The sequence below is a fragment of the Cherax quadricarinatus genome, chromosome 98, assembly GCF_038502225.1.
Source record: "Cherax quadricarinatus isolate ZL_2023a chromosome 98, ASM3850222v1, whole genome shotgun sequence".
Classification (NCBI taxonomy): domain Eukaryota; kingdom Metazoa; phylum Arthropoda; class Malacostraca; order Decapoda; family Parastacidae; genus Cherax; species Cherax quadricarinatus.
Window position 1 is genome coordinate 466,211 of NC_091389.1, and position 27,703 is coordinate 493,913.

The 27,703-nt window shown below is 40.7% G+C and overlaps 1 protein-coding gene across 2 annotated transcripts in view; it reads left to right on the forward strand.

The window, feature by feature from the left end:
• LOC128702590 (WD repeat and SOCS box-containing protein 1-like) overlaps window positions 1-27,703 on the forward strand; it is a 484,629-nt gene that overhangs the window by 428,171 nt on the left and 28,755 nt on the right. For both annotated transcript variants that reach the window (XM_070105233.1, XM_070105234.1), the window contains one exon: window positions 19,788-19,910. In XM_070105233.1, coding sequence (XP_069961334.1) covers window positions 19,788-19,910 — 123 coding nt within the window. The remainder of the gene's footprint in view (window positions 1-19,787; window positions 19,911-27,703) is intronic.

Genomic DNA, 27,703 nt, shown 5'->3' on the forward strand with positions numbered 1-27,703 from the left:
CAGTATAACTGACAGATCAACACTGACACAGTGTAACTGACAGATCAACACTGACACAGTATAACTGACAGATCAACACTGACACAGTATAACTGACAGATCAACACTGACACAGTGTAACTGGCAGATCAGCACTGACACAGTGTAACTGACAGATCAACACTGACACAGTGTAACTGACAGATCAACACTGACACAGAGTAACTGACAGATCAACACTGACACAGTATAACTGACAGAACAACACTGACACAGTGTAACTGACAGATCAACACTGACACAGAGTAACTGACAGAACAACACTGACACAGTGTAACTGACAGATCAACACTGACACAGTATAACTGACAGATCAACACTGAAACAGTATAACTGACAGATCAACACTGACACAGTGTAACTGACAGATCAACACTGACACAGTGTAACTGACAGATCAACACTGACACAGTGTAACTGACAGATCAACACTGACACAGTATAACTGACAGATCAACACTGACACAGTGTAACTGACAAATCAACACTGACACAGTATAACTGACAGATCAACACTGACAGTGTAACTGACAGATCAACAGTGACACAGTGTAACTGACAGATCAACACTGACACAGTGTAACTGACAGATCAACACTGACAGAGAATAAATGACAGATCAACACTGACAGTGTAACTGACAGATCAACACTGACAGTGTAACTGACAGATCAACACTGACACAGTATAACTGACAGATCAACACTGACACAGTATAACTGACAGATCAACACTGACACAGTGTAACTGACAGATCAACACTGACACAGTATAAATGACAGATCAACACTGACACAGTATAAATGACAGATCAACACTGACAGTGTAACTGACAGATCAACACTGACAGTGTAACTGACAGATCAACACTGACAGTGTAACTGACAGATCAACATTGACACAGTGTAACTGACAGATCAACACTGACACAGTGTAACTGACAGATCAACACTGACACAGTGTAACTGACAGATCAACACTGACACAGTGTAACTGACAGATCAACACTGACAGTGTAATTGACAGATCAACACTGACACAGTGTAACTGACAGATCAACACTGACACAGTGTAACTGACAGATCAACACTGACAGTGTAATTGACAGATCAACACTGGCACAGTATAAATGACAGATCAACACTGACACAGTATAAATGACAGATCAACACTGACAGTGTAACTGACAGATCAACACTGACAGTGTAACTGACAGATCAACACTGACAGTGTAACTGACAGATCAACATTGACACAGTGTAACTGACAGATCAACACTGACACAGTGTAACTGACAGATCAACACTGACACAGTGTAACTGACAGATCAACACTGACACAGTGTAACTGACAGATCAACACTGACAGTGTAATTGGCAGATCAACACTGACACAGTGTAACTGACAGATCAACACTGACACAGTATAACTGACAGATCAACACTGACACAGTATAAATGACAGATCAACACTGACACAGAGTAACTGACAGATCGACACTGACACAGTATAACTGACAGATCAACACTGACACAGTATAACTGACAGATCGACACTGACACAGTATAACTGACAGATCGACACTGACACAGTGTAACTGACAGATCGACACTGACACAGTGTAACTGACAGATCAACACTGACACAGTGTAACTGATATATCAGCACTGACACAGTGTAATTGACAGATCAACAATGACACAGTGTAACTGACAGATCAACACTGACACAGTGTAACTGATATATCAGCACTGACACAGTGTAACTGACAGATCAACGCTGACACAGTGTAACTGACAGATCAACACTGACACAGTGTAACTGACAGATCAACACTGACACAGTATAACTGACATATCAACACTGACACAGTTTAACTGACAGATCAACACTGACACAGTATAACTGACAGATCAACACTGACACAGTGTAACTGACAGATCAACACTGACACAGAATAACTGACAGATCAACACTGACGCAGTGTAACTGACAGATCAACACTGACGCAGTGTAACTGACAGATCAACACTGACACAGTGTAACTGACAGATCAATACTGACACAGTGTAACTGACAGATCAACACTGACACAGTGTAACTGACAGATCAACACTGATGCAGTATAACTGATAGATCAACACTGACACAGTGTAACTGACAGAACAACACTGACACAGTATAACTGACAGATCAACACTGACACAGTGTAACTGACAGATCAACACTGACACAGTGTAACTGACAGATCAACACTGACACAGTATAAATGACAGATCAACACTGACACAGTATAACTGACAGATCAACACTGACACAGTATAAATGACAGATCAACACTGACACAGTATATCTGACAGATAAACACTGACACAGTGTAACTGATAGATCAATACTGACACAGTGTAACTGACAGAACAACACTGACACAGTATAAATGACAGGTCAACACTGACAGTGTAACTGACAGATCAACACTGACACAGTATAATTGACAGATCAACACTGACACAGGAGACAGATCAACACTGACACAGTATAAATGACAGATCAACACTGACACAGTTTAACTGACAGATCAACACTGACACAGTGTAACTGACAGATCAACACTGACACAGTGTAGCTGACAGATCAACACTGACACAGTGTAACTGACAGATCAACACTGACACAGTATAACTGACAGATCAACACTGACACAGTATAACTGACAGATCAACACTGACACAGTGTAACTGACAGATCAACACTGACACAGTATAAATGACAGATCAACACTGACACAGTATAAATGACAGATCAACACTGACAGTGTAACTGACAGATCAACATTGACAGTGTAACTGACAGATCAACACTGACAGTGTAACTGACAGATCAACATTGACACAGTGTAACTGACAGATCAACACTGACACAGTGTAACTGACAGATCAACACTGACACAGTGTAACTGACAGATCAACACTGACACAGTGTAACTGACAGATCAACACTGACAGTGTAATTGACAGATCAACACTGACACAGTGTAACTGACAGATCAACACTGACACAGTGTAACTGACAGATCAACACTGACAGTGTAATTGACAGATCAACACTGGCACAGTATAAATGACAGATCAACACTGACACAGTATAAATGACAGATCAACACTGACAGTGTAACTGACAGATCAACACTGACAGTGTAACTGACAGATCAACACTGACAGTGTAACTGACAGATCAACATTGACACAGTGTAACTGACAGATCAACACTGACACAGTGTAACTGACAGATCAACACTGACACAGTGTAACTGACAGATCAACACTGACACAGTGTAACTGACAGATCAACACTGACAGTGTAATTGACAGATCAACACTGACACAGTGTAACTGACAGATCAACACTGACACAGTATAACTGACAGATCAACACTGACACAGTATAAATGACAGATCAACACTGACACAGAGTAACTGACAGATCGACACTGACACAGTATAACTGACAGATCAACACTGACACAGTATAACTGACAGATCGACACTGACACAGTATAACTGACAGATCGACACTGACACAGTGTAACTGACAGATCGACACTGACACAGTGTAACTGACAGATCAACACTGACACAGTGTAACTGATATATCAGCACTGACACAGTGTAATTGACAGATCAACAATGACACAGTGTAACTGACAGATCAACACTGACACAGTGTAACTGATATATCAGCACTGACACAGTGTAACTGACAGATCAACGCTGACACAGTGTAACTGACAGATCAACACTGACACAGTGTAACTGACAGATCAACACTGACACAGTATAACTGACATATCAACACTGACACAGTATAACTGACAGATCAACACTGACACAGTATAACTGACAGATCAACACTGACACAGTGTAACTGACAGATCAACACTGACACAGAATAACTGACAGATCAACACTGACGCAGTGTAACTGACAGATCAACACTGACGCAGTGTAACTGACAGATCAACACTGACACAGTGTAACTGACAGATCAATACTGACACAGTGTAACTGACAGATCAACACTGACACAGTGTAACTGACAGATCAACACTGATGCAGTATAACTGATAGATCAACACTGACACAGTGTAACTGACAGATCAACACTGACACAGTATAACTGACAGATCAACACTGACACAGTGTAACTGACAGATCAACACTGACACAGTGTAACTGACAGATCAACACTGACACAGTATAAATGACAGATCAACACTGACACAGTATAACTGACAGATCAACACTGACACAGTATAAATGACAGATCAACACTGACACAGTATATCTGACAGATAAACACTGACACAGTGTAACTGATAGATCAACACTGACACAGTGTAACTGACAGAACAACACTGACACAGTATAAATGACAGGTCAACACTGACAGTGTAACTGACAGATCAACACTGACACAGTATAATTGACAGATCAACACTGACACAGGAGACAGATCAACACTGACACAGTATAAATGACAGATCAACACTGACACAGTTTAACTGACAGATCAACACTGACACAGTATAAATGACAGATCAACACTGACACATTGTAACTGACAGATCAACACTGACACAGTGTAACTGACAGATCAACACTGACACAGTGTAACTGACAGATCAACACTGACACAGTATAACTGACAGATCACTGACACAATATAACTGACAGATCACTGACACAGTATAACTGACAGATCACTGACACAATATAACTGACAGATCACTGACACAGTATAACTGACAGATCACTGACACAGTATAACTAACAGGTCAACACTGACACAATAGAATTTAGATTTACCATAAACCAGGAGGCACGTTTTCTGAAGAGTTTCGATGGCTGCCAAATTTGTTCCAGGATGCCAAAACGGTGCCACAACTCTGGTCACAGGTCACCTGTGCATGTCAGTTGTTGCTAGAAACTTCCTTCAGTTACTGTACACCAGCACTGAGGAGTTCAAACCTATTGCAAGAGGCTTTTTTGTGTGATGATGATTGAGGGGAGACACAAAGAATGAGGGGAGACATGAAGAAAGAGAGGGAGATGCGAGGAATGAGAGGGAGACATGAAGAAAGAGAGGGAGATGCGAAGAATGAGAGGGAGACATGAAGAAAGAGAGGGAGATGCGAAGAATGAGAGGCAGACATGAAGAAAGAGAGGGAGATGCGAAGAATGAGAGGGAGACATGAAGAAACAGAGGGAGATGCGAAGAATGAGAGGGAGACATGAAGAAAGAGAGGGAGATGCAAAGAATGAGAGGAAGACATGAAGAAAGAGAGGGAGATGCGAAGAATGAGGGGAGACATGAAGAAAGAGAGGGAGATGCGAAGAATGAGAGGGAGATATGAAGAAAGAGAGGGAGATGCAAAGAATGAGAGGGAGACATGAAGAAAGAGAGGGGGATGCGAAGAATGAGAGGGAGACATGAAGAAAGAGAGGGAGATGCGAAGAATGAGAGGGAGACATGGATGAAGTATATAAGTGGGTGATGGGTGTTAATAAAGAGGATATAAATAAGGTCTTGAGGATATCCCTTCAAGAGAGAACCCACAATAATGGATTTAAATTAGATAAGTTTAGATTTAGAAAGGATATAGAAAAGTATTGGTTTGGGAATAGGGAAGTTGATTGGAATAGTCTGCCTAGTAGAGTGGTTGAAGCTAAACCTTTGGGTAGTTTCATATTTAGGTTAAATAAATATCTGAGTTCTAGGTAGTAGGTTGGTAGACACCAACCACCCAGGGAGGTACTACCATCCTGTGGTAGTAGGTTGGTAGACAACAACCACCCAGGGAGGTACTACCATCCTGTGGTAGTAGGTTGGTAGACAACAACCACCCAGGGAGGTACTACCATCCTGTGGTAGTAGGTTGGTAGACAACAACCACCCAGGGAGGTACTACCATCCTGTGGTAGTAGGTTGGTAGACAACAACCACCCAGGGAGGCAATACCATCCTGTGGTAGTAGGTTGGTAGACAACAACCACCCAGGGAGGCAATACCATCCTGTGGTAGTAGGTTGGTAGACAGCAGCCACCCAGGGAGGTGCTACCATCCTGTGGTAGTAGGTTGGTAGACAGCAACCACCCAGGGAGGTACTACCATCCTGTGGTAGTAGGCTGGTAGACAGCAACCACCAGGGAGGTACTATCATCCTGTGGTAGTAGGTTGGTAGACAGCAACCTCCCAGGGAGGTACTACCATCCTGTGGTAGTAGGTTGGTAGACAACAACCACCCAGGGAGGTACTACCATCCTGCCAAGTGAGTGTACAATGAAAATCTGTAATTGTTTTACATGATGGTAGGATTGCTGGTGTCTTTTGTCTGTCTCATAAACATGCAAGATATCAGGTACATCTTGCTACTTCTACTTACACTTAGGTCACACTACACATACATGTACAAGCATATATATATATATATATACACCCCTCTGGGTTTTCTTCTATTTTCTTTCTAGTTCTTGTTCTTGTTTATTTCCTCTTATCTCCATGGGGAAGTGGAACAGAATTCTTCCTCCATAAGCCATGCGTGTTGTAAGAGGCGACTAAAATGCAGGAAGCAAGGGGCTAGTAAACTCTTCTCCTGCATATATTACTAAATTTAAAAGGAGAAACTTTCGTTTGTCCTTTTGAGCCACCCCACCTCAGTGGGATATGGCTGGTGCGTTGAAAGAAAGAAGAAACATACAAGATTTCAGGTATGTCTTGCTACTTCTACTTACACTTAGGTCACACTACACATACATGTGCAAACATATATATACACACCACTCTGGGTTTTCTTCTATTTTCTTGCTAGTTCTTGTTCTTGTTTATTTCCTCTTATCTCCATGGGGAAGTGGAACAGAATTCTTCCTGCATAAGCAATGTGTGTCGTAAGAGGCAACTAACATGCTGGGAGCAAAGGGCTAGTAACCCCTTCTCCTGTATATATTACTAAATTCAAAAAGTGAAGCTTTCGTTTTTCTTTTTAGGTCACCCTGCCTTGGTGGGATTCAGCTGGTTTGTTGCAAAGAGAAATACATGAGTGAGAGGGCTTGGATTTGAGTTTGACTTACAGACGAGAGTAATTAACTCTTTCAGGGTCGACAGGCCCTCTCAGAAACTTGCTCTCAGGGTCGGCCAAATTTAAAGAAAAAAAAAATTTTTCTTATGAAAAGATAGAGAATCTTTTCCCGATCATAATGACACCTAAAGTATGAAATTTGATGGAAAATTTACGGAATTATGCTCTCGCGAAGTTGGCGGTCTCGACGATGTTTACGCATCTGCGATTTTGCCCACTTTGAGCCCTATTTTCGGCCAATTCCAGTGTACTAGTTGACAAAAATCATAACTATTTCGCTAGAACTCTATTTTTTCTATCGAATGAGTGCAAGAAACCACCCATTTACCAATTTCAACTATCCAATACAGTTTTCAGAATTTAGCAATTTTGCCAATTTGACACAAATTTCAAAAGATGCCAGTTTCCGAATAGGGTCCAGAATAAACAAGAAAGACATTCCTGGCACTAAAATAACATTTCCTCTGTTCATTAGTCACGTCTCAAGGCCCCTCTTACATTCTTTTGCTTTCCACTTTGAATTTTTATTCTAACAAAAAATAGAAGATTTACTGTTATGCAGACTACTGCATTAGTGTAGAAATGGTATAAATAATATCAGCGCACTTGTGAAAGAATATTAGACTCACCAGTTGACGTGTATTGGATGCTTGGCATGATTTGTTTACTTTTGAACTTTGGTAAAAATCGAACATTTCTGCTATTTTGAGCTCAATTTCAAGGTACTTTTCTTTGTAAAACCAGTCAAGATCATCTTAATTTCTGTAATATGTCTTCCATTCTATAAAATGAGACCAGGAAAACTAGAATACAACAATAAATACCATACAAAAATACAGTGCAAAGTTGTTGTTTTAATCCAAAAACACGGTCAAAGTTTTTTTTTTCTCATTACGCACTGTGTGCTGCAGGATTTTTTTTATACTGCACACACTGACCACATAGACCCATTCTTTCATATGTAGGTCTACCAGCTTTCTCTCACTAGATTTGAGGGCGCTAGAATTTAGGCATACTGGTACGTCAAAAACCCTGGCGCGTAAGCTGTACTAGTACGGCCGAAACCCTGAAAGGGTTTAATGGAGAGTTAGAGGTATCGGGAAGATGGAGGGAATATTCTGAGGAATTGTTAAATGTTGATGAAGATAGGGAAGCTGTAATTTCGTGTATAGGGCAATGAGGAATAACATCTTGTAGGAGTGAGGAAGATCCAGTTTTTTATGTGGGGGAAGTTCTTGAGGCAGTGGGTAGAATGAAAGGAAGCAAGGCAGCCGGGATTGATGGGATAAAGATAGAAATGTTAAAAGCATGTGAGGATATAGTTTTGGAGTGGTTTTTATTTAATAAATGTATGGAAGAGGGTAAGGTACCTAGGGACTGGCAGAGAGCATGCATAGTTGCTTTGTATAAAGGCAAAAGAGACAAAAGAGAGTGTAAAAATTATAAGGGAATAAGTCTGTTGAGTATACCTGGTAAAGTGTATGATAGAGTTATTATTGAAAGAATTAAGAGCAAGAGAGTAGGATAGCAGATGTACAATGAGGCTTTAGGAAGGGTAGGGGTGTGTAGATCAAGTGTTTGCAGTGAAACATATAGGTGAACAGTATTTAGATAAGGGTAAAGAGGCTTTTCTGGTATTCATAGATTTGGGAAAGGTGTATGATAAGGTGGATAGGGGAGCAATGTGGCAGATGTTGCAGGTGTATGGTATAGGAGGTAGGTTACTAAAAGCAGTGAAGAGTTTTTATGAGGATAGTGAGGCTCAAGTTAGAGTATGTAGGAAAGAGGGAGATTATTTCCCAGTAAAAGTAGACCTTAGGCAAGGATGTGTGATGTCACCATGGTTGTTTAATATATTTATAGATGGGGTTGTAAGAGAAGTAAATGCGAGGGTCTTGGCAAGAGGCATGAAGTTAAAAGATAAAGAATCACACATAAAGTGGGAGTTGTCACAGTTGCTCTTTGCTGATGACACTGTGCTTTTGAGAGATTCTGAAGAGAAGTTGTGGAGGTTGGTTGATGAGTGTGGTAGGGTATGTAAAAAAAAGAAATTAAAAGTGAATATAGGAAAGAGTAATGTCATGAGGATAACCAAAAAATTAGGTAACGGAAGATTGGATATCAGATTAGAGGGAGAGAGTATGGAAGAAGTGAATGTATTCAGATACATACTTGGGAGTGGATGTGTCAGCAGATGGGTCTATGAAAGATGAAGTGAATCATAGAATTGACGAGCGGAGAAAGGTGAGTGATGCACTGAGGAGTCTGTGATGACAAAGAACTTTATCCATGAAAGCAAAGTGGGGAATGTATGAGAGTATAATTATACCAATGCTCTTGTATGAGTATGAGGCATGGGTAGTGAATGTTGCAACAAGGAGAAGGCTGGAGGCAGTAGAGATGTCATATCTGAGGGCAATGTGTGGTGTGAATATAATGCAGAGAATCTGTAGTTTGGAGAATAGGAGGAGGTGTGGGATTACCAAAACTCTTGCCCAGAGACCTGAGGAGGTGTTATTGAGATGGTTTGAATATGTAGAGAGGATGGAACAAAATAAAATGACTTTGAGAGTGTATAAACCTGTAGTGGAGGGAAGGCAGGGCAGGGGTCAGCCTAAGAAAGGTTGGAGGGAGGGGGTAAAAGAAGTCTTGTTTGCAAGGGGCTTGGACTTCCAGCAGGTGTGCATGAGTGCATTAGATAGGAGCAAATGGAGACAAATGGTTTCTAGGACTTGATATGCTGTTGGAGTGAAGCAAGGTAACATTTATGATGGGATTCAGGGAAACTGGCAGGCCGGACTTGAGCCCTGGAGATGGGAAGTACAGTGTCTGCAGTGTTGCAGTTTTATATCTGTAGTGTAAGTGCACCTCTGGCAAGACAGTGATGGAGTGAATGATGGTGAAAGTTTTTCTTTTTCGGGCCACCCTACCTTGGTGGGAGACATCCGATGTGTTAATAAAATAAAAATAAATAAATTACATAACATAATAAAGAAGGAACACTGCAGCAGGCCTACTGGCCTATGTGAGGCAGGTCCAGTTCTCCTACTGGCTGAAGCCAACACCTTGACCTAGTCAGGTTAGCCATGTCACTTAAGGGAGGAGCACGGCATCTGACCTAGTAGCACAAGCTAGTCAGGTCCAACTCACACCCACTGAGTTAAAAGGGTTATCAAAGATTATTGATTGATAGCATTGAAAATGGTTAGGCAAATAGACCTGTTGTATTGTTCCCCCTTTCTAATGTTCTTATGAGTTGGAGAAAAAATGGAAAAAATTCAGTCAACCTTTCAAGGTTCCGTCGTGGACACCTAATTATAAGTTTCCGCTTATTATATCAATTATGAAAACTGAGACACTTGTGCAACATTTAGAATCTTCACTGTGGAAATCTTTTGCCAGCCAGTGGCTTCTTCAGTCCAGTATAGAGGAGAAAGGTGGGAGGTGAGTGTGAGGTAATCAGTCCCCCAGGATGGAGTTGACTCCAGCCTGAGGGACTGATTACCTCAAACTGTTCATCTCCCGCTTTTCTTCTCTGTACAGATGCTCTTTACTTTATAATTGTTCTACTTATAATATTTCAACTTTACAAAGGTGCGATAGTGATGCGCAGTGATTGGATAAACTTGTATTCATTTGCGTTTGAATACTGGTACAGTGGACCCTCGGTTTTCGTGTTTAATCCGTTCCAGAGCCATCGGCCAAAACTGAAATCGGCCAAAACTGAAGCCATTTTCCCCATAAGAAATAATGTAAATGGATTAATCCATTCCAGACACCCAGAAGTATCAACAAAAAAATTTTTTTACCTTAAAGATAAATTCACATGCACAAAAGAATGAATATTACACATGACACTTACCTTTATTGAAGGCTGTTGTTGCTGGAAGGAAGACAGGGAGGAAGGGAGAGTGAAGAGAGGTTATTCTTTGGAAGGAGATTTCCCCTCCATAAGGACTGTAGGTGCCAAGTCCTTATCTGAGGTCACTTCCTTTGTTTTTTAACCCTTTCAGGGTTTCCGATGTACTAGTACGGCTTACGCGCCAGTGTCCATGACGTACTAGTATGCATAAATTCTAGCGCCTTCAAATCTCACAGGAAAAGGCTGGTAGGCCTAGGTGTGAGAGAATGGGTGTGTGTGGTCAGTGTGCATGGTAGAAAAAAATCTGGGACCCAGTGGCGCATTGTGGGAACGCCAGGTTAGTAGACCTTGTTCACCATACCTCGTGGTAAGAAGCTCCTCACTCCTCGGCGAATTGGGACACTTTTGTTCCCCAGTGACAGTTCTAATACAGATGGAAGTGCCAGTGAAGATGAGTTTCAAGGTTTTGGTGAGGTTTTGACCGAAACTAATGTCCATAATATCGGTAATAGTGAGGAAAACCCAGACGACCCTCAGCCTTCCACCTCTGCTGCTGGGCTGTCTTGTTCACCTTCAGTTGTACCAGAATCAAAGAGGAAACTCCTATTTTCCCAAATCCTGGACTCAGATGTGAGCTTTGGAGATGATAGTGATAGTGATTATGAACTACAAGTTCTTGAAACCAGTTCCAATAGTGAAAGTGAAGTGGAATATTCCCCAGTGAAGCATTAGTATATACGACAATATATGCGCTCTGGTAGTGTGCCATATGCTATTCCAAGGGGGAGTACATCTCGGAGTTCATCCCATGGCTGTACAACAGGAACAGACAGTGAAAATGATGATGATAGTGTTGCAATTGGGATGGAAAATGTGCATGGTGGTGGTAGTGGTGGTGCCGGCCGTGAGGCACCAGCAGCGGGCCATGCTGCCACCCACGCTGCTGCCTCAGTTGATCTACAACAAAACCCACCATCCCCCACCTACCCACCACACCAGCCTCTACAACCACAACCTCTACAACCACAACCACCTGTCATTGTCCAGTACCCACCAGCAGACCGCACTTGGGATTGGCAGGAAGCTGTCAATTTTGTTCCAAATCCCCACCAGTTTGATGAAAGCCAAAGTGGAATACGGCCATGTTGTACACTGGGGAACAATGCCACTGAACTGGAATGTTTCGAGTTATTCTTAGACGAACCCCTGATGGAAATTGTCATGGAAAGCAACACATACTACGAGTATACCATGGCAAACACAATACTTTCACCAAAATCACATCTACATCAGTGGAAGGAGACAACTGTGGCTGAGATGTATATTTTGTTTGCTACAATAATGCTTATGCCACATGTGTATAAGTACAGTTTGAAATCATACTGGTCAACAGACTGCCTGATTGCAACACCAGGTTTCAGTGATATAATGCCATTGAATCGATTTGTGCTACTGTTACGTATGCTTCACTTCTCAGACAAAACCAGGCCTGACAGAAACGACAGGTTATATAAGATTAGGCATGTGTTTGTGTATCTGAAAGAGAAATACAATATGTATTTTTATTCCTTCAGGAAGCTTGTAATTGACGAGTCTTTGATTCTGTTCAAAGGAAGACTTTCAAGCAGTACATACAAAGCAAGAGGAAATGCTTTGGTATAAAGTTGTTTGTGCTATGTGATTGTTACAGTGGTCTTGTATTGGATATTATTGTGTACACTGGAAGTTATACATTGCAAAATACCAGGAAGTTATTGGGCATCTCTGGTGATGTGGTTAGAACAATGATGGAACCATACCTTGGTAAGGGGCATATATTATATACTGATAACTGGTACACAAGCCCCTCACTCAGTGATTTTTTGCGAGTGAACATGACAGATGTGTGTGGCACAGTGCATGCAAATCGTAAACATATGCCCAGGTTTGACGCTGGCACTCGTAGAGGTCAGGTGCAGGCATTTGCTGCCAATGACATCATGGCATTTCGGTGGCATGACAAACGAGATGTCACACTGTTGTCATTAGTTCACCCTAATGAAATAGCAGACACTGACAGGCAACATAGAGAGAGCAATGAACCCATTCTAAAACCTGTACCTGTGATTGATTACACCCTCAATATGCGCTCAGTGGACAAATGTGACATGCAGATTGGGTTTGCTGATTGTGTTTGCAAGAGTTATACGTGGTACATAAAACTCTCTTTCCATCTTCTGGACATTTCCATGCTCAATGCTTATAATATTTATAAGATGAGGACCAGAAACAAACCATTATATGCCAAATTTTGTTTGTCTATCATCAGACAAATAGTATTCAAGTACCAAGGAACAACACCTGCAATAGACCGCCCACTAAATTATCAACAACTACCTTCTCGTCTGAAGCATGGTGATCACTTCCTGGTAAAACTGCCTGCTACTGCTTTCAAGAAAAAGGCTCAGAAGAGGTGTTAGGTCTGTGCACGTACAAGAAAACGCCCACAACAACGCAGAGACACTCGTTTTATGTGTGAGGAGTGTAAAACACCACTGTGCATGACACCATGTTTCAAAGACTTCCACAGGCTGCAGAACTTCTAGAAACATTCCCTGTGACTGTATATGTGTATATAAATAACAAAAAGGCACAATACCATGACTGGAACAATACACAAATAACCCACATCTTGTAGGAGTGAGGAAGAGCCCGTTGTGAGTGTGGGGGAAGTTCGTGAGGCAGTAGGTAAAATGAAAGGGGGTAAGGCAGCCGGGATTGATGGGATAAAGATAGAAATGTTAAAAGCAGGTGGGGATATAGTTTTGGAGTGGTTGGTGCAATTATTTAATAAATGTATGGAAGAGGGTAAGGTACCTAGGGATTGGCAGAGAGCATGCATAGTTCCTTTGTATAAAGGCAAAGGGGATAAAAGAGAGTGCAAAAATTATAGGGGGATAAGTCTGTTGAGTGTACCTGGTAAAGTGTATGGTAGAGTTATAATTGAAAGAATTAAGAGTAAGACGGAGAATAGGATAGCAGATGAACAAGGAGGCTTTAGGAAAGGTAGGGGGTGTGTGGACCAGGTGTTTACAGTGAAACATATAAGTGAACAGTATTTAGATAAGGCTAAAGAGGTCTTTGTGGCATTTATGGATTTGGAAAAGGCGTATGACAGGGTGGATAGGGGGGCAATGTGGCAGATGTTGCAAGTGTATGGTGTAGGAGGTAGGTTACTGAAAGCAGTGAAGAGTTTTTACGAGGATAGTGAGGCTCAAGTTAGAGTATGTAGGAAAGAGGTAAATTTTTTCCCAGTAAAAGTAGGCCTTAGACAAGGATGTGTGATGTCACCGTGGTTGTTTAATATATTTATAGATGGGGTTGTAAGAGAAGTAAATGTGAGGGTCTTGGCAAGAGGCGTGGAGTTAAAAGATAAAGAATCACACACAAAGTGGGAGTTGTCACAGCTGCTCTTTGCTGATGACACTGTGCTCTTGGGAGATTCTGAAGAGAAGCTGCAGAGATTGGTGGATGAATTTGGTAGGGTGTGCAAAAGAAGAAAATTAAAGGTGAATACAGGAAAGAGTAAGGTTATGAGGATAACAAAAAGATTAGGTGATGAAAGATTGAATATCAGATTGGAGGGAGAGAGTATGGAGGAGGTGAACGTATTCAGATATTTGGGAGTGGACGTGTCAGCGGATGGGTCTATGAAAGATGAGGTGAATCATAGAATTGATGAGGGAAAAAGAGTGAGTGGTGCACTTAGGAGTCTGTGGAGACAAAGAACTTTGTCCTTGGAGGCAAAGAGGGGAATGTATGAAAGTATAGTTTTACCAACGCTCTTATATGGGTGTGAAGCATGGGTGATGAATGTTGCAGCGAGGAGAAGGCTGGAGGCAGTGGAGATGTCATGTCTGAGGGCAATGTGTGGTGTGAATATAATGCAGAGAATTCGTAGTTTGGAAGTTAGGAGGAGGTGCGGGATTACCAAAACTGTTGTCCAGAGGGCTGAGGAAGGGTTGTTGAGGTGGTTCGGACATGTAGAGAGAATGGAGCGAAACAGAATGACTTCAAGAGTGTATCAGTCTGTAGTGGAAGGAAGGCGGGGTAGGGGTCGGCCTAGGAAAGGTTGGAGGGAGGGGGTAAAGGAGGTTTTGTGTGCGAGGGGCTTGGACTTCCAGCAGGCATGCGTGAGCGTGTTTGATAGGAGTGAATGGAGACAAATGGTTTTTAATACTTGACGTGCTGTTGGAGTGTGAGCAAAGTAACATTTATGAAGGGATTCAGGGAAACCGGCAGGCCGGACTTGAGTCCTGGAGATGGGAAGTACAGTGCCTGCACTCTGAAGGAGGGGTGTTAATGTTGCAGTTTAAAAACTGTAGTGTAAAGCACCCTTCTGGCAAGACAGTGATGGAGTGAATGATGGTGAAAGTTTTTCTTTTTCGGGCCACCCTGCCTTGGTGGGAATCGGCCAGTGTGATAATAAAAAAAAATAAAAAATAAATAAAAGAGAGACGCTTACGACGACGTTTCGGTCCGACTTGGACCATTGACAAAGTCACACTGACTTTGTCAATGGTCCAAGTCGGACCAAAACGTCGTCGTAAGCTTCTCTCTTTTATGTGTGGGTTATTTGTGTATGTGTATATAAAATATAGAAAAATAGTAATAAACAACATTTTATATTGTTTGTGTGTGAAAACAACAATTATAAACCATATAAGGACAACAATGTTTGTGGAGTTATTGTTTAGTAAATAAAGAGAAATTTTTTTAAAATAGTGCTAATGTTGGTCTCACAGGCCATAAAAGTTACTTGGAAAAGAAAAAGAAAAAATAATAGAAAATACAGTGGACCCCCGCATAACGATGGCATCACATAGCGATTATTTCGCATACCGCTTACTTTAATTGCAAAAATTTTGCCTCACATACCGCTTAAAAACCCGCTTACCGATTTTCCTCCGAGACGCGTCCAATGTGCGGCCTGAGCCACGCTCACAATTTCCGCCGGTGGCATTGTTTACCAGCCAGCCTCCGCGGTAACATCCAAGCATACAATCGGAATATTTCGTATTATTACAGTGTTTTCGGTGCTTTTTCTGGAAAATAAGTGACCATGGGCCCCAAGAAAGCTTCTAGTGCCAACCCTACAGCAATAAGGGTGAGAATTACAATAGAGAAGAAGAAAAAGATCATTGATAAGTATCGCTACTATTGGTGGTACAGCTGCTGCTGCTGCTGCTGCTGCACTGTCAGCTGCTGCTGCTGCTGTAGCATCGTCTGCTGCTGCTGCTGCTGTAGCATCGTCTGCTGCTGCTGTAGCATCGTCTGCTGCAGCTGTAGCATTGTCTGCTGCTGCTGCTGCTGCTGCTGTAGCATCGTCTGCTGCTGCTGCTGCTGTAGCATCGTCTGCTGCTGCTGTATCATTGTCTGCTGCTGCTGCTGCTGCTGTAGCATCGTCTGCTGCTGCTGTAGCATCGTCTGCTGCTGCTGTAGCATCGTCTGCTGCTGCTGTAGCATTGTTGCTGCTGTACCACCGTCTGTTGCTGCTGTACCACCGTCAGCTGCTGCTGCTGCTGTAGCACCGTTGTTGGTGTGGCTTATTGAGAATACCAAGAAACAATTAACCCCAGAGGATTTGCCACCCAGGATAACCCAAAAAAGTCAGTGTCATCGAAGACTGTCTAACTTATTTCCATTGGGGTCCTTAATCTTGTCTCCCAGGATGCAACCCACACCAGTCGACTAACACCCAGGTGAACAGGGAAAATGCCTGGAACTAGTGCTCATATTGGTGAATTTAAAGCCAGCAAAGGTTGGTTTGAGAGATTTAAGAATCGTAGTGGCATACACAGTGTGATAAGGCCTGTTCTGGAAGAAAATGCCAAACAGGACCTACAGTACTCAGGAGGAAAAGGCACTCCCAGGACACAGTGTCTCATCAGTCATTGCTGCATCTTCAATAAAGGTAAGTGTCATTTATTCTTCATTTAGTAGACTAGTACATGCACAATATATACTGTGCATGTACTACTCTACTATTGTGCATGTATCCTTCTCTTTGTGTGTGGGAAAATGTATATTTCATGTGGTAAAATTTTTTTTTTCATACTTTTGGGTGTCTTGCACGGATTAATTTTATTTCCATTATTTCTTATGGGGAAAATTCATTCACATAACGATTATTTCGCATAACAATTACCCCTCTTGCACGGATTAAAATCGTTAACCGGGGGTCCACTGTAGTACCTAAAAAACAAAAACAAATAATACCGGGTGACGGCAGTTGGCAATGATACCATACATGGGGCATTTTGTGTAAACCTCACGCCTCCATATCTCGGTAAGTATTGATGGTAAAAATTTTTTGTTTAGCCTATAATGTTTAGAAAAAGAACTATCTTTTCATAAGAAAAATTAATTTTTTTTTTTTTGTTTTGAAATTTAGCGGACCCTGAGAACAAGTCTCTGAGAGGGCCTGTGGACCCTCAAAGGGTTACTGCCACTAGGACCAGCTTGAGAGTCACTGGACCCCTGTTGCACAAGATATCTGTCCAGATTGGTTTGTTTCTGGCGTCTCTTTAAAATGTCCCTAAAATGGGACATGACATTGTCATTGTAAAAGTCGCCAGCACGGATGGCAACAGATTTCTCAGGGTGATGTTGCTCCACAAATGACTGCACCCTAGTCCACATTGCACAAATCTTAATCTCTGAAGAGGGCACCTGCTTCCATCTTTCTTCCTCCTCCTCTGCTGTGGCCTGTTGCTGTTGCAGATGAAGCTCTTTCAGCTCATCAGTGGTTAGCTCTTGATTGTGGTTATCCACCAACTTTTCCACATCCTCGCCACTCACATCCAACCCCATAGAATTCCTCAATGTCACATTTGATTGCACAGCAGGTGTAGGGTCGACAGAGTCAGCCTCAAACCCTTCAAAATCCTTCTTTCGGACACAATCTGGCCACACTTTTTCCCAAGCAGAGTTTATCATCCTGAAAGCTACTTCCTGCCAAGCCTTATGTATAAGGTCTATGCACTGGGAGATATTGTGTTCCTCACTTTCTTTACCAAAGCACTGGCACTAGGAGCTTTCTTTGGGGCCATGGTCACCTATTTAGCAGTCACACACAATAAACAAGTGGCAAAAACAATGGATTATTATGAAATGTTTCATATGACCTGCCAAAATATGTTCACTCGCTGAGAAACAATGCTACACTGGCTGAGAATGCGTGTAGGAGGTGGCTTTGTCTGCAGGCTGGGCACTGGACAGGTTCCATACGATCGATGAAAATGGAGGTAATTGACAAAAGCAGAACCAAAAAATCAACGAAAAATGTCAGCCAAAACCGAAATCAGCAATAAAGGGGATCGACGAAAATTGAGGGTCTACTGTGTTTAGTTACAATTATTATTTGTTTATCTGTTCAGTGAAAGTAGTTATTTATTTACTTATTTATTATCATATTTTCATATTCAACTTACGATGGGTTCATCACAACGTAACTCCATTGTTAGTCGATGAGCACCTTTATTTGACTAAAGAAGCCTCTCGTAAGTGAAATGTGACCACAGTAAAGATTCCTAAAAGTTGCTAATGTGTCTCATTCTCCAACTTATCTGTTTTCCAAAATCATCCTCATAAAATCCTGCACTTACATTAGGAAATGTATACATCCACCTGTCTTACATACTTCACATTTCTAGTGCAGTTCTCCATCACTCATTACTAGCCGCACCTTTCAGGTCTCAAATTTTATGATATTACAAAAGCAATTTTTGATTTCGAGTTCTTTTTTGGATTGTACTGTTGAATAACCATGATTGGATCATCACTTTTTTCCAAATGTAATTAAATCAAATCACGGAATCCATGACAGGCCAGTCCTGACACTCACAGGGCAGTTGTGTTATTTCATTACCCTGTGATTTTATTACTCTGTGATTTCTATTACTCTGTGATTTTATTACTCTGTGATTTCTATTACTCTGTGATTTTATTGCTCTGATTTTATTACTCTGTGATTTTATTACTGTGATTTTATTGTGATTTCATGAACTGAAATAATTCAACGAACGATTTTGAATGTTTTCTACTTGGTGGCCATTCATGAGTGTTTATTAGTGGGGATTATTATTATAATCAAGGGGGATTATACAGCACCTGGGGGGGGATGTGGAAGGCATTCAGGCTTAATTCAGGGAACTGGAGCACAGATTCAATTCCCTAAATCAAGAGCCCCTCACCAACATCAAGGAACCTTCCTTGAGTGTTTATTAGTGGGGAAAGTTCTAATGTTTCCCCAGAATGAGAAGTTATAATTATCACAATAACTCGCACATAAGAGACCGAAACTGTAGATGATGTTTTGGTCCATCACAGACCATAACTGGTCACACCTGTGACTAATTAATGGTCCAAGTTGGACCATAACTGGTCACACCTGTGACTAATTAATGGTCCAAGTTAGACCATACTGGTCACACCTGTGACTAATTAATGGTCCAAGTTAGACCATAACTGGTCACACCTGTGACTAATTAATGGTCCAAGTTAGACCATAACTGGTCACACCTGTGACTAATTAATGGTCCAAGTTAGACCATACTGGTCACACCTGTGACTAATTAATGGTCCAGGTTGGACCAAAATGTCATAAATTTCATCGTCGTATGTGCAGGTTATTTGTGTATTCTTCCAGTCACGGTATTGTGCCTCTTTATTCTTTATAATCATCATTTGATTGCAGTTGTTTCTTCGAAGGTTTCTGCGGTTTTGGAACTTGATGAGCGAAGAAGATGAACCAGAGAGCATGGGGTCGGCACTTGCAGGAGACTCTATGCTTAATTGCTCCTTCTCTCCACTGGGCGGGGCAGTGTCTGTAGGGTAAGTTGTGAACTTCTTAACTCCTTATTGATTAACTTTTCAACTGTCCAAACGTAGATCTATGTTTTCGCAGGTAGCGCTCCGACTTTTATTTTCTCAATTTGAAAGCATGTAAAAAAAGAATGTAGATCTACGTTCGGAGCGCTACGCGAGTGAACATAGATTTACGTTTGAACAATTAGTAAGTTACTCATAATATTACTTTGAAGATTTTTCATTAATATGATTTTCATTCTTTTAATGGATAGGGTCATCCTTAAGTCCAAAAAATCCCATGAGAATCCTTTATCTGAAATGCTCAGGACTGGAAGTGTTTCGAATTTTGGATTTTTTTTAATTCTGTAATATTTGTATTTTTTCATTTATAAAATGGAATAGCTTGGGGATGGGACCCAAATCTAAACACAGTACTGCACTGTACCAAAAAAAAAATCGTTGTGGAAGTGGTACTGGTAGTTTTGGTGATGATAATGGTCGTGGTGGTAATAGCTGGGGTAGTACCTGTGTGCTGGTAATTGATCTTCTATTTTTGTGCTCATGGAAAAGAGTCAGGTAATTGAAAGCAGTCAGATTTTATCGAAGGAAGAGGAGGATCAAAAAGAAGATACCCTATTTTACTGTGTCAAAGACGCTTTTTTTTTTTTTTTTTAAATAAATCTAGAAGATTTACCCATCATCTTGGAGGCCGAAGGTTATGTTGATCATAGGCTGCAACCTAAGCCTGGAGAAGTGTTTTAGTGCTAGACAGGAATCTAAGCTTCTATATATAATCGTGTAAACTAGTTTGTATAAAATGATGAATAAATAACAGAAATTAGCAAAGTAACGTTTACGATGGGATTCAGGGAAACCGGCAGGTCGGACTTGAGTCCTGGAGATGGGAAGTACAGTGGACCCCCGGTTTATGATATTAATTCATTCCAGAAGTATGTTCAGGTGCCAGTACTGAATGAATTTGTTCCCATAAGGAATATTGTGAATTAGATTAGTCCATTTCAGACCCCCAAACATACACGTACAAACGCACTTACATAAATACACTTACATAATTGGTCGCATTGGGAGGTGTTCGTAAAGCGGGGTGTTAATGTTGCGGTTTTATAACTGTAGTGTAAGTACACCTCTGGCAAGACAGTGATGAAGTGAATGATGATGAGAGTTTTTCTTTTTTGGGCCACCTTGCCTTGGCGGGAAACAGCCGATGTGTTAATAATAATAAAAAAAAATCATATTTATAAAGATTTGTTAGCATTGAGCAGCGGTAGGTAAATCAGATGCTAGAGTTAGTAAAATCAGCAGGTGTACCATCAGACAATCCAGTAATATTTTTAGTCGCCTAAAACAATCCTGATATTAACGGAACATTATCAGATACAAAAAGTAGAAGTAAAATGCATACTGGTATATGGTAGTAATACACAAAAGCAGCCATTTATACACTGTAGGTTTGTTTTGGTCGTGTTCCAGTGCAAATGTACTCTTATTAATGCTTTGAAGGTCCAGACCCCACTCTGAAAATTCCTGACAAGGTCCAAGAATTTTCAGGTAAGAAAACAAAAAGTATGAAATTTGATACAAAATTGACTAAATTATGTTCGTGCAAATTTTGCTGTTATGCACTGGTGATTTTGCCCAATGTGAGTCCTATTTTCGGCCAATTCCATTGTTTCATTAGATTAAATTCTTAGCTATTTTGCTAGTATTTGTTCCATTTTATCTATTGAGCACAAGAAATCACCTAATCATCTATTTCAACTGCTCAATAAAGTGATCGGAAATTGGTAATTTGGCCAATTTCAAACACAGTTCAAAATATTCTAATTTCAAAATAGGGTCCAGAATAAACAATGCAGACATTCCTGGCACTAAAATAACATTTCCTCTGTTTATTAGTTATCTTTCAAGGCTTTACACATGAATTCCATTTGGATTTTTTATTCACTCCAAAAAATAGAAGATTTATTGTTATTCAATATTATAATAATTGTATAAATAATATTAGCACATTCAGGAATGTATATTAGACCAGTTGATGTGTATTGGACGAGTGATATCATTTGTTTACCTTTGAACATCGGCAAAAATCGAACATTTCTCATACTTAGAGCTCAGTTTCTAGCCATTTTCAGTACTAAAACCAAGAAACCTCAAATTCAACCATAAAAACATATGATAATACACCGCAAAGTCGCTGTTTTAATCCAAAAACTGTCTTTTTTCCTCATTATGCACTGCATGCTGCAGGATTCGTTTTTACGGTGCACACTTACCATACCTGGAGTATACCTGGAGAGGGTATTGGGGATCAATACCCCCTTGGCCTGGTCTGTGACCAGTCCTCATGGTGGATCAGGGCTAATCAACCAGGCTGTTACTTTTGGCTGCACACAACCTGACGTACGAGCCACAGCCCGGCTGGCCAAGTAATGACTTTAGGTGCTTGTCCAGTACCAGCTTGAAGACTGCCAGGGGTCTATTGGTAATCCTCCTTATGTATGCTGGGAGGCAGTTGAACAGTCTTGGGTCCCTGACACTTATTGTATGGTCTCTTAACGTGCTAGTGACACCCCTGCTTTTCATTGGGGGGATGTTGCATCGTCTGATTCTTTTGTTTTCACAGGAAGTGATTTTCATGTAGCTTGGCATTCTTAGTTTTGAAGGTTCTTATTATCCTTCCTGTCATTTTTCTAGCAGATGTGATTGATGCAGTGTTGTGGGTCTTTGAAAGTGAGATCCTCTGACATGATCACTCCCAGGTCGTTTACATTAGTTTTTCACTCTATTGTGTGGTGGGAATTTATTTCATACTCTGATATAGTTTTAATTTCCTCACGTTTTCCATATCGGAGCAATTGAAATTTCTCATCATTGAATTTCATATTGTTTTCTGTGGCCCATTTAAAGATCTGGTTGATGTCCACCTGGAGTCTTGCAGTGTCTTCAATGGTGGACACTGTCATGCAAATTCGGGTGTCATCTGCAAAGGAAAACACGGTGCTGTGGCTTACATCTCTGTCTGTGTCAGGTATGAGGATGAGGATCAGGATGGGAATGAGTAGTGTGCCTTGTGGAACAGAGCTTTTCACATTAGCTATCTCAGACTTTACTCTGCTTACAACTACCATTTGTGTTCTGTTTGTTAGGAAATTATAGATCCATGTACCAACTTTTCCTGTTATTCCTTTATGATGCATTTTGTGTGCTATTATGCCATGGTCACACTTGTCACAGGCTTTTGCAAAGTCTGTGTATACTACATCTGCATTTTGTTTGTCTTCTAGAGCATCCAGGACCTTGTCATAGTGGTCCAGTAGTTCGGACAGGCAGGGGCGACCTGCTCTTAATCCATGCTGCCCTGGATTGTGTAACTGAAGGGTTTCTAGATGAGTGGTAATCTTGCTTCTTAGAACCCTTTCAAAGATTTTTATGATATGGGATGTTAGCACTATCAGTCTATAGTTCTTTGCTATTGCTTTACTGCCCCCTTTGTGGAGTGAGGCTATGTCTGTTGTTTTTGGCAGTTTTGGGATGACCCCTGTGTCCATGCTCCCTCTCTATAGGATGTTAAAAGCACATCACAGGAGTTTCTTGCAGTTCTTGATGAACATGGAGTTTGATGAGTCTGGGCCTGGGGCAGAATGCATGGGTATGTCTTTTATCGCCTTTTTGAAGCCATTTGGCATCAAGATAATGTCAGATTTGAGTCTACCAAATTCTGTGTCTCGCTCATAAAAAATTCATTTGGATCTTCACTCTGAGTCTGGTTAGTTACTCACTATAAACTGAGCCATAATGGGACTGGAGCAGAACATCTTATCTCCCTGATACACCCCATCAACTAACTATATGAAAACCACCTGGTGGTTCATACTTACACTCACTCACCCATTTGACCATAAACACAGAAATACGAATCTTAATCTTAAAATAATGAATCCTAACTAGTCATAAGTTTGCCTGTGATACTCCAATACAGAAACTATGTATTGTGCCAAAACAAAAGCATTCACATTGCTAAACTCAAAAACTATGATTTAGTCACTTAGCCATAATACCAACTTACTCCATAATTTGTAATAATTAAGAGTTAAGAATTAACATAAGTCTGCCCGAAATGCCTAGCCATGCTAGGTGTCCTAGTGGCTCCCTCTGTAATTAGTATTTTATAACATGTAAACCACACAATATCCAAAATCTGTAAACCTCGCATTGTAATCCATTTGGAGAATAAACTTGATTGATTAATTGGAGCAACTCACCGATTTCCTCGCTGTCATTTGTGTAGGACCCATCTCGTTTAAGTAGGGGCTCAATAGTGGATGTTGTTCTTGACTTAGATTTGGCATAAGAAAAGAAATATTTTGGGTTCCTTTCAATTTCAATTATGGCTCTTAGTTATTCCCACATTTCTTGACTCCTGTAAGATTCCCTTAGCTTAAGTTTGATGTTTGCTATTTCTCTGACAAGTGTCTCCCTATGTATTGCAGATATATTGGCCTCTTTTAGCCGCTCTCTTATTCTTTGCTTTCACCTGTATAGGGAGCGCCTTCTCTTTTTAGTTCACAACTTCTCTTCCTTTTTCTTAAAGGTATATGCCTTGAGCATACTTCGAGTGCCACACTGTTAATCTGTTCTAGACATAGATTTGGATCTGTGTTGCTTAGGATATCTTCCCAGTTTACATCATTTGGGACCTAGTTGACTTGGCCCCCACCTTATATTTTTGTTATTGACGTTGAATTTGGTGAAGGGTCCTTTGTGACTGATCACATTTTTGATATGGTAATATTTTCTATCAGATCATCATTGTTAATGAAGATAAGGTCCAGTGTGTTCTCCAGTCTTTTTGGCGCTATTATTTGCTGGTTTAAAGTGAATTTTGGGCAGAGATTTAAAAGCTCATGTGTGTGCGAGTTTTCATCTGAGCTTCCTCCTGGTGTTATCTCTGCCACAGCTTGAAATGCTGAGGCATGCTAGTGGCCTTCTTTGTAATTCATATTTTATATGTAAACCACAAATTGATGAAGATAGGGAAGCTGTGATTTTATGTATAGGGCAAGGAGGAATAACATCTTATAACTATAGTGTAGGCATGCCTCTGGCAAGACAGTGATGGAGTGAATGATGATGAAAGTTTTTCTTTTTAGGGCCACCCTGCCTTGGCGGGAAATAGCTGATGTGTTGATAATAATAAAAAAAAAACAGAAATTGTAATTAATATTCTATAATATGTAAACCTCACATTGTATTCTTTACAGAGAAATAAACATTTCCATTTCAATTTGCTACATTCCTCCATTCAAGGTGCCTTAGATTGAAATCCCCCAGGAGCAAGATGTTTGGGGCAGGAGTTGGAAGATTTTCCAGACAGTGGTCTATTATCAAAAGCTGTTTCTGGAATTGTTGGGAAGTTGCTTTTATACAACTACAATAACCAGGTTTTGGTTTTCGATCTTTACTGCCAAAACTTCAATTATGTCATTTGAGACGTTTAGTAGTTCTGAGTATATCAGTGACTCTGTGACATACAGGCCAAACCTCCATTTTGTCTGTTCACTCTGTCACATCTGTATAGGTCATAACCCGGGATCCATATTTCATTGTCAAAGTGATCCTTTATGTAGGTCTCTGTGAAAACCGCAAACATTGCGTTTGACTTTGTAAGCAGTCCACAGCTGAAAGGTATTTTGTTTTTCATTGCTGGCTTTAGATCGTGTATATTTGCAAAGATAATGTTGTCGTATTGGTGGTGTGTGGGGGAAATCTTTTTTTTTCCTGGCACTAATATCAATGGACTGTGATTCCGCTCCAGAAATAATCAGAGTTGGTGTATAATTTCTGTCATTTCTTGCCAGCTTTTTTTCCTTCCTGATGCTAAAAAACCTCTCTCTCTGGAATGGCTGTGGCTACCCAGGTTGTTCCATGGTCTAGATGTTTTGTATCTTCTTGTCCCCTTTAGATGGTGTGTCTGGCAATATAAGCTATAGCACTGTCTTTCCTGAATTGAAGAGTGACACATTGCAGGGTAGAAAGCTTACAGGAAGTGAAGTTGCATTTTTCTATTGTCATATGGGCATGGCATTTTCTGGGGTGGTCAAAGTTGCACATCCCATCTGTTTTTTCCAGGTATTCCATGCTTGCAGATACATAATGCATAGAATTTGCATAGGTCTGATTTCTGTTTGCCTTGGATTTTCGTGACTGCATTCCCTACTGGTGTGTGTTTTTCTGTCTCTCTACTATCTTCAGCACTTGTACTAACAATGGTGATGTCACCAGTATTTTCTGGTATTTTATCTTCACTATTCCTTGGGACATCTCCTTGTTTACTATCTCCAGTGGTATGCTGGTATGCTATCTCCAGTGGTATGCTGGTATGCTATCTCCAGTGGTATGCTGGTATGCTATCTCCAGTGGCATGCTGGTATGCTATCTCCAGTGGTATGCTGGTATGCTATAGATGCAGTCTCTCATATTTAGGCCCAAATTTACCACTCACAGCTTATCTGAGTGAGCTGATCTCATGGTGTAGAACTCTAGCTTGGTCCCTCAAAGGATTAGATAGTAAAATCAGTAAACTTTAAATCATAAACATAAAATTTTTAAAACGTTTGAAAAAACTTCACAGATTAATATGCAGTCCTAGCCGTAGACACATCCACTTGCATGCATCCAGACACTGAGTAGAACAATAACATGGCCAGTCAGGTACAGTACACATATTGTACGTGACTCATAAGTGATATTATTTTATTATTATTTTTTCTTTTTTTATTAACACGCTGGCCGATTTCTACCAAGGCAGGGTGGCCAGAAAAAGAAAAACTTTCACCATCATTCACTCCATCACTGTCTTGCCAGAAGGGTGTTTTACGCTACAGTTTTTAAACTGCAACATTAACACCCCTCCTTCAGAGTGCAGACACTGTACTTCCCATCTCCAGGACTCAAGTCCGGCCTGCCGGTTTCCCTGAACCCCTTCATAAGTGATAGTATTCTGCAATTGTTCAGTTGTAGCTAAACTGAATAACATTGAAAGACACAAAAATACCGCCACAAGGAAACTGAAGAACCATTTAGCACACGAACAATACTTCAGGTTAAAAACCTAAGCTATTACATAAGGACAGAGAGAAATATGTCTTTGTTCATTGCTGAACATTGTTCATTACAAGTAGCTGACCATTTAAATTAACTGTGCAAAGAAGATTTTGCTGACAGTGCTAGATATAAAACCTTTTAAGCTCAGGATTGGGATTTAGCAAATCTAGAATTATCACCTGTATACTGGCATAGTTTTAGCGTTAATATGTAGATATTTTAGGCTGTGCCTCTCTTTAAATTTTTGTAAGCAGCTGAATATTCATAGTTATCTTCAATATTCAGTTGGTTGTGATAGATTTTTGTGAGTTTCATGATCAACATTCCATCAACCCTTAAACTGTCCAAACGTAGATCTCCATTTGAAAGCATGTAAACAAAAATGTAGATCTACGTTCGGAGTGCTAGGCAAGTGAATGTAATTCTTCGTTTGGACAGTTTAACGGTTAAGCGGTTTATGCTCACTCCGATGCTGACGAATTCACTCCATCCTAAAGATAAGATTCGTTCACATTTTTAACCCTGAGGGTTAGCCATCCAAGATGGCCAAAGAAACTGAGTGTGTCATCATGGACTGTCTTATCTCCATTGTTTCCCAGGATGTGACCCACACCAGTCAGTTAACACCCAGGTACCTTTTTATTGCTAGGTGAAGACGACAGCAGGTATAAGGAAACGTGCCCAGCATTTCC